At 43.3% G+C, this 9,129-nt stretch overlaps 1 protein-coding gene across 3 annotated transcripts in view; it reads right to left on the reverse strand.

The window, feature by feature from the left end:
• The window catches only part of LOC141147166 (annexin A1-like), a 44,065-nt gene extending 40,209 nt beyond the window's left edge, over nucleotides 1-3,856 (reverse strand). The window contains exon 1 of one of the 3 annotated variants that reach the window (XR_012245024.1): nucleotides 2,305-2,367. Coding sequence is in view for 1 of the 3 variants with exons in the window: in XM_073634319.1 (XP_073490420.1) it covers nucleotides 2,305-2,341 (37 nt within the window). In the remaining 2 variants the exon portion in view is untranslated. Of the gene's footprint in view, nucleotides 1-2,304; nucleotides 2,368-3,732 lie in introns of those variants that run through there. The other 2 variants (XM_073634332.1, XM_073634319.1) reach the window with 2 other exon arrangements.
• Between the last annotated feature and the right edge of the window lie 5,273 nt (nucleotides 3,857-9,129).

A 9,129-nucleotide genomic window follows, 5' to 3' on the forward strand; every position in this document is an offset into this window, starting at 1 on the left:
GGGAGAGGTGTTGCCTCCTGGGTCAGTGTACTGTTCCTAGCATCAACAGCCAGTTGGAGACTGCGAGAGGGGGATCCCAGGTGCATTCTCTTGGCGCACCTGTACAGACAGCCTGAAGTGTTCCAGTTGTGAGATAGCCAGTCGGGCTACCTGAAGAACCTGCCTAATCCAGGACTGTTCTCTGGGGCCTTAATCACAGGATTGGCGAGTGGGCACTTGCCCATTTTTTTACAGAGACACTGCATACGTTCCCTGAGGTTACCTACACAAAAGAACACTGCTATACTCAGCTGCCAAGCAGTAAAAGTGCTTTTTGCTCCAGGAGTTACAGCACACTTTGCATCACTCCTACCAAACACGATTCCCAAGTGCAACAACTAAACTAGCCGAAGTTTCAAGGCCTTCCTACAGTTTCCAAGGGACTGATCTTATTGGTGTCATATGGGCTCCCACACACATACCGAGGGCTCAGTATACGTAGTGCATGAGTGAGGAACGCCATTGACCACAATGCAAGGTTTATGGTTTTGTGGGCCTGTGGTATCAAGAGACAGAAGGGAGAGGTCTGACGAGAGGGTGATTCTTCTGCTCTCCTGCCTGGACTTAGAGCCCAATTTAAGTTGAGTGGTGGTCAATCCACTACAGTGTTATTTTATGATCTGTGGATTGTTAAAGTGTTTACCTCTGCTCAGGGTTATTCTTCTTGAGGAGTACCCTGAGAGCAGCCAGACAGTACCGTTGAGTTCAATTGCTCTTGATCTTCAGTCATTACTGGACAGTTGACCCATTTGAGATATATTTGTCTACTGTTCAACTATATTGCTGCCATTACCCTTTCAAAGAAATGTCACAGTAAAGACCACTTCTGTTTTACTATAAACGTGTGTCTTTCATTGGTGGTGTTTGCACGAACATTATTGCCAGGTGTGTCAGAGGGGCTTTGATTATTCCTGGGGTGGAGAGCAGGGGCAGATCCAGGGGGGGCAACGGGGCAATTGCCGTCACCCCCCCGAGAAATTAGTTGGGGGCAGGTGGCTTGGCGGGTGAAAGTGGACAGCAAGGTGTGTGAGTGGGCTGGCGAGCCGCCGGGTGGCTAGGGCGTGCTCAGCGGCTGAGAGAGCTGGCAGTCAGCAAGTCGGCAGGGGAGCAGAGAGACGACATCTCTCACCACCACACGCATCCCTGCAGTAACTTCCACCCTGGCTGTGCAGGCTGTTGCATCATCTCTCTGCTGCCTGACTCTGGTTGGGACCAAGCAAGAGACAAGCAAAACACCACCTTAGCAGACAAGTGACAATCAGCAACGTGTGGCAGGTGACAGTGGCAAGTTGTAATATGTAATGTAAACAATGCGCTTCAATCATGCCGCCACCATAACCACCATGGTGTCAGGATGATTGAAGCGCTAACACCAGCCATTTCCCAGATAAATTGCAACCCCCCCCCCCCACTTATTTTCTGGCAATGCCCCTCCCGAGACTAGACTCTGGATCCACCCCTGGTTGAGAGGCAGCGTACACAACCAAATATACTTAAGCGACTCCTCCACGGCGTAGCGCTACAATTGCAATAGTTTGTTGAGTTGTCTAATGTAGCACAGCTAATTAAACATAACATTAAGCTACATTTTCATTGAAAACCTAATCTTGGTGTATATGGCAGTTATAAAATGACTTACAGAAACACGTTTTTGGGGCAATATCTGAAGTTAGGCAGTTCAAATAAAACAAGTAGATACATAGAGATAACTACATACATAAAGAGTAATCTGTATGTAGTATGTATGTCATTACTACATACATACTCTCAGATATATAGGCAGCTGAAATGTTATGCAAATCTCAACTCTCTAATCTGATTATTTTCACATGTGGTTTCCTCTGGGAGGTAGCTTTTGAGAATATGGTTATCTTGAATTTACCAAATTTCTGAACTTTGTGTTAGTACCACTCCTTTCAAAAAGAAAAGGATGTACTTTTACACCTGCACTCTAGATACTACCAATTGCATGGCTCTAACTTACTGCTTTGCAAAGTCAGTTAGCCAATCTCCCCTGATTGGCTAACTGACTTTGACCGCAGCGGGAGCCAATGGTGCCGCTGTGTCTCGGCCAATCAGGAAGGAGAATATTGGACGGCTGACATTTGTCGACATCGCTGGACAGAGGAGAGGGATCTCAGGTGTTAGGGGGGACTGCTGCACACAGAAGGCTTTTTATCTTAAAGCGGAGTTCCGACTAAAATTTAAAAAAAAAAAAAAAGTCAGCTACAAATAATGCAACTGCTGACTTAATCGGACACTTACCTGTCCCAGCGATGTGGGTGAACGAAGCCCCACTCATCTCTCCCTCTCTGCGGTTCCGGCATTGTCACTGTGGCTTCACAGCCATGCACGCACTGCGACTGGCCAGGCAATCTGGGACCTGTGACATGTCCCAGATGATTACCAAGAGGGGTGGGGCGGAGAAGAGGTGAACTTACTTCCAACGCCCTGGGAGGAAGTAGGAGCTGGAATGCTAAATAGAGGGTTTCCACTCCACCCACAAAAAAAAAAAAAATTATGACATGTCAGGGGGTCAACTTCCCTTAAAGCGGGTGGAACACCGCTTTAACGTATAGAATGCATTAAAATAAAAAGAACCTTCTGCCTTTACAACCACTTTAATGTGGCTAAACATGCATTAACGCTAATGCAAAATGCTTTTTACAGCCACTGACATTGGTACGGGCTTTCCAGTTTTTTTTTTTTTTTTTTTTTTTTTTAAAACACCCTGTGTGCATGAGGCCTAAAATGTAACGGGTTGTTTTACAAAAGGCGATCGTTTACAAAACTGAATAGGAAATGTATGCTCACACCATATACATGAGGACGTTCATTAACTACAGATAGGAGCAAAGCCTTCATATTAGACAGTTTTACAGGGAAGTAAAAGATCAGCTTTCATCCTCCTAGAAAGTGCAGGTGTAAAAAGTGGTTAGTGTTTCTGGAGGACTAATGAACATGAAAAGGAATCAATTTGAATAATGAGAAGGCATATGTCATCTGCCGCCTTAGGCAGTAGTTGCCACGACACACCCAGCGCCACCGCCCACAGATCCTGTAAGAACAATAAAAAAAAAAAAAAAAAAAAAGGGGTGGGGGGGTGAAGAAGAGAGAAAGGACGAGTGTTGTACTAAACTTAGCAGACATAAAATCCATATGGTTTAAGACAATCCTTGACTTCATAGTCTCAAAATGACAAACCCACAATATGTAATGTGAAAGTACAGGGTTAACAGAAACTTGGCAGAAAATCTCAGTCTGTTTAAGGTTTCCTCATCGGGAAAAAAAAAAAAAAAAGTTACAGTACTTTAAATGTTAAAACTGAGACACTAACACCACCACAGCTTGTTACTTGTCTGTTATACAGAAACGGATATGTTGAGAAGACAGCTACATGCTGCTACAACAAAAATACAAGCGCATACCTTATAACTAGACATTGGACAGAAAATATTATTTCCTTGCACCAAGGAACAATGCAATGTACAAAAAAGTACAACAAGGTCATAGAGCAATCAATCAGAATCTAGTTAATATAAATCCAATCTGATTTGTTATTAGAAGTAACTGCACTTTGTTCCTTGCTCTGTTACATTGAGTAAGCCCAAGTGTCTCTGCAGGTTTTTTGTTTATGCAGCTTTCTTTTCCACAAAGCATGAGTTAATAGATAGTATTAAAACTAGCACCCACCTTGTGATCTCTTCTGAGACTGATGGATTACAAACTGGGAAGTAATAGACTGCAGCCTTGAGCTCTTGGCTTTTATAAAGAAGTTGAACAAACCACACCTAGCAACAGCACATACCTCTGAAATTGCTGGGATTGGTTGGCAGGCTAAGAGCTGTTTCAAGCAATAATGCAAAAACTAACAGCAGATTATTTCCATCACAGAAACTTTCTGGCATTTTCGTATGGAAGGTTGTTTAGTACAATACAAACATCAGCAGCCTAAGAAATTGACAGAATGAAGTCGCGGATTTATAGTAATTTTACAGAGCTATAGTTATAGGCATACTAAATGGCTGAAAGCAAAACATTTATATAAACATAAAAAGTATGAGTGATATAAATGAACCAAGATAATGGTCAGTGTTATATGAGCCAATGGGCTTTTAACCAGTTTTAGGGCTCATTCACACTAATATTTTTTACAGATACTCAGTGCCATCAATTTTATGCAGTGCTTTATATATATACATATAGATATATATCTACAGTATATGTATATATACAGTGGAGACAGAAAGTATTCAGACCTCCTTAAATTTTTATTAATTAATAATGTAAAAAAATTAATTTATTAATGTACACACAGCACCCCATCTTCCATTGGGGTGAAGTTTTGCTTTAAGAAGGAGAAACCATAAATGTCAGACTTTATGTTTCTTTCAGTACAGGATTGCTTTATTTATCATACCGGGATATTCCTAGATGCATGCATGGGTAAAGGCATCCTTCTTTGTACACTTCTTTGCAAGGACAATCCAGCCATAACCATATCCATTCCCGTCCATAAACGTTTACAACTGACACTTGAAACCTTTATTACATGATGATGAAAACATAAGACATCAGTTACCTTTCATCAGTAGTCATGTTCAGCTGAAGGTAATGAAAGTGCAATATATACTTGCTCTATAAGAATAAAGTGTATGTAAAATCAATTTTTGTTTTTGTTTTAGATAGAGTAAGGAAGAGTTAAAACCCCTGTCAAGTTATTTGTTTGCTGTCATTGTCCCAATAGGGAGATTTCCCTTAATTTCCTGTTCTGAAAACTCAAGAGAAAAAGGAGAAAATCTCTCCAAAGTTAGTAGAACTCGCATGTTTGAGAGGTGTAATAGTAACATTTATCCCCATTGGATAATTTCTCTTAACCTCTTGCTCTGATGACAACACATTTTGGGTTTTTCCATGCTTTCTGAAAAAGGGTCACCGGGCAATTAGAGGAGTCTATCTCCCACATGGAAACACAGCAATAAAAACTTGACAAAAAAAAATATCAATAGCTTATTTGCATACTACAAGAACTGAGGGAAAATAGCTCCAAGGAGGTGACCAACAGCACTGAAACCCCTATTTCTGACCTCCATATTGTATCCAAAACCCAAACATAAAAATGGCTGGAGTTCTTAGAGGTTTTGCAGGAGCAGAATTGGCAAAGGCGGCAGGAGTTACCGGCACAGTCAGGTGGTCTGGGTCAATAACAAGCAAGGCAGGAATTAGCAGGCTCAGGAACAAGGTAGCTGGTGAGAAGTCAAAGCATTGGCCACTATAAAGGAAACAGTTTAAATACCCTCCTTGGCCTGTGTGCACTCTCAGCATCAACGATGAACATCTGTGCACATTAATGCATGTGCACCAACATGGGCTAGCACACATGTGAAAACACAGACAGAATGGATCAGGCCCCTGGATGTACAAATGCGGATTCCAGTGGTATCTTAACAGCATCTAGGTTAGGAAGGATGACCTGGGAAGTGCTGAAGGAACGCTCCAAAGTTTGTGACAGTGGGAGGAAAAATGTCCCATTGTTGAGGGATCATTGGATTCAGATATGCCCCAATGTTCATGTCTATGGGAGAAAGAATGCCTAAACATTTGTTTCTGAGGAAGGGAGATTGTACTGGCATCGGAATACGTGGGAGGAAGAATTTCCCAACAATAGTGTCTATGGAATTCAAAAAGCCTTGGCAATGTTTATTGGCTGAATTATACCCTACTGTCTGTGTTTAATGGAGGACAAATCCCCTGGCACCATTGTCCGTGGGAGAAAGAATGCCCTGTAGGAACTCCCCAGGATTGGTTTCATTTGGCAAAACCCCCCTAATCTGTGTGTTGGGTTTCAGTAGGGACACTAAAAATCCTGTCCAACAACATTTGCGTCAGTGCAGAAATCCCCGATAACATTGCTGTCAGTGGGGAAATACCTCCGCCATGCATTGGGGTCCATGGAGAACCCCAATAAGAAACTGGCCTGTCAGTGGGGGAAGATTTCAATGTTGCTGTGAATCCCCCCCCCCCCCCCAGCATTGGTGTCAGTGGTGTGAAACTCGCACTAGCCTTGATATTGAAATCAGTATAGGGAACACAGAAACCCTCTTCCTTAGCATTGGTATCCATGGGGACGCAGCACTGGTGTGATTGGGGATCCACTAGCATTGTGTCAGTGGGAGAAACAATCCTCCCTAGCATTGATATCAGTAGGGAAAACCCCTACTGTAGCATTGATGTTATATGGCAAAGCCTCCACCAAACAGTGTCAGTGGGGAAAACAGTAAACAGCAATTTTATCCAACATGGCATCAGTGGCAACGTACACAAGTTATCTAAGATGTGGATGCTCCTATCTTGTACTTTTGCAGCTCTCACTAATGATGTAGATAGTAGAACTATATAGACACTGACAGGCAGGAGATGACTTCACTTAAAAATTACTAGGCAGATCTTATACAGGGTGCCGTAAACCTGGGATTTTAATCAAATTCTGGGACAGACCAGTGTGATCCAGGGCAGCTGGCGGGTATGCACCAACCTAAAGTCATTTACTAGAGGAATCCACTGTGGAATATAGCATACCTCCCAATTTTCTGAGATGGGAATGAGGGACACCTATTAGCAAAAGTATGCAGGCATAGGACACACCCCCTGCCACGCCTCCCTAACCACTTCAATACAGGGCACTTTCACCCCCTTCCTGCCCAGGCTAATTTTCAGCTTTCAGCGCTGTCGCACTTTGAATGACAATTGCGTGGTTGTGCAACACTACCCAAACAAAATTTTTATCATTTTTTTTGAGACAGAGGTTTTTTTTTTGTTTTTTTATTTTTTGACAGACAAATGAAAAAACACCGAAAATTTTGATTTTTTTTTCTTAGTTTCTATTATAAAAGTTTTGAAATAAGTAATTTATCTTTCTCACTGATGTGTGCTGATGAGGCAGCACTGAAGGGCACTGATAGGCGGCAGTTATGAGGCGGCACTAACGAGCACTGAAGAGGAGGCATTAATATGCAGCACTGATAGGCGGCACTGATACGCAGCACTGATGGGCACTGATAGACAGCAATGATAGGCATGATAGGTGGCACTGATGGGTGGCACTGGTGGGCACTGATAGATGGCACTGATAGGCGACACTGATGAGGAGGCAATGATGGACACTGGCAGGCATCCCTGATGGGCGCTGATGGGCAGCACCGATGGGCACTGATGGGTAGCACTGGTGGGCACTGACAGGCATCCCTGATAGGCAGCACTGACGAGCACTGAAGGGCATTACTGGTGTGCACTGACATGCATCACTGATGGGCACTGAAGGGCAGCACTGATAATCAGAGCACTAATTAACTGATAACCAACATTTCCTATTTAGGCCTCTTTCACACGGACTGTCTGTTCAGGTCCACCTGTCAGTTTTTTAGGCGGACCTGAATGGACACTCCATGGAGGTCTATGGAGCATCGGATGTCAGCGGTGACATGTCTGCTGACATCCGACCCGCTCCGATCCGAAAAAGTGTAACGGAGGAAAAACCTACTTTTCCATCCATTTTCGGATCGGATCGGGTGACGACGGACTCTACGGTCCGTCATCACCCGATCCCCCATAGGGCAGAGCGGCGCTCTGACAGGTCCGTCGCTCCACAGTGTACAGAGACGGACCTGTCATTTTCCTGCTCAGCGGAGATCGGCGGAGTGATCCCCGCTGAGCAAGCGGATGTTCACGGGGCGGATCATCACTGAACCGCCCCATGTGAAAGAGCCCTTACACTGTGATCAGCTGTGACTGGACACAGCTGATCACATGGTAAAGAGCCTACGTCATTTTTACCACTACTATTCCTTTATATTGGCTTTTAAAATTTGCAAATGCAGCAATTTAGAAATTGGATGAAAGGTTTCGCACTGTAAAACACTTTTTGATAGATAAATAGTTTTATATACAACTATATAGATCCGATCAAAATGAGGGACAAATGAGGGGGGAGGAGGGACAGAGGGACTTTATCCCAAATCAGGGACAATCCCTCGAAATCAGAGACAGTTGGGAGATATGATATAGGGTGGGTTCAAACTCACAAACAAGAACAATTTTAGGAGCATTGTAGGCATAAGTATTTATTTTTCATATACAACTAAATGGTATATGGTAAAGGTATACAGCTTTATCAGTGTGTATAAATGCTTAAAGTAGGTGTATACTTTAACCAGTGGAAACTATGGTTGCTAAGGCACTGTTTTTTTATAAGCAATTTTTTTTTTGCTTATTTTTTTTTGTGTGTTTGTTTTGTTTTTGTTTTGTTTGTTTTTTTTAGGAAGAACTGTTTTAAACTTTGTTGCATCCCAGTGCTGCTGATCTCCTACAGCCACTTTGCAGCCACTTCATGTCTATATTCACTTGATTTAGTGGAGATGCAACTCTTTGCTTCCTGATGGTAATGTAAAAGGATGCTAGCTTTTTTCATTAGTCTCCCACCAAGTTGTTGCTTTGACATCTCCTCTCTTTACTCTTTCTGTATGACATTATGGCCAGATTAGGTGGGGTGAACTCAGTCTGCTCAGAAGGTTTTAACCTCATGAGTATGAGTCTTCTGTTGTTCTTTTACAAGGCTGAACCAGGAAAGACTATGTAGGCGAACGTTGCCTTGCATGTGTGTTCCCCTTCAGCAAAGCATAGGAACTAGGGTTGCCACCTTTTCTTCGAGTCAAACCCGAACACTTTAGCGGCAGACAGCATTTTTTTTTTTTTTTATGGAGTAACACTGTGGACTGTGGTATAAAATGGAACTCTGATGTGAGGGGGTTTCTGCTTACCAAAGCCCCCACTTACATCAGAATTCCCAGCATTCCCCATTAAATCAGGGTTCCTAAAGCTCCCCCTTACATCAGAGTTCACAGAGTACCCCTTACATCTGAGTCCCCCTTACCTTAATGTACTCATTTGCTCAGGCGCAGGACAGAGAAGGGAGGGAGGGGGCCTATGCACTGGGTGGTTGTGGTACTTGGTTAATGGAGAGCATAGGTGGGTGCAACCCGGGCAACAGGGGGAATCTGCATGAATAGGGTGTGCCCTGGCTCGCCTAAGTTG

The sequence above is a fragment of the Aquarana catesbeiana genome, linkage group LG01, assembly GCF_042186555.1.
Source record: "Aquarana catesbeiana isolate 2022-GZ linkage group LG01, ASM4218655v1, whole genome shotgun sequence".
Taxonomy (NCBI): Eukaryota; Metazoa; Chordata; class Amphibia; order Anura; family Ranidae; genus Aquarana; species Aquarana catesbeiana.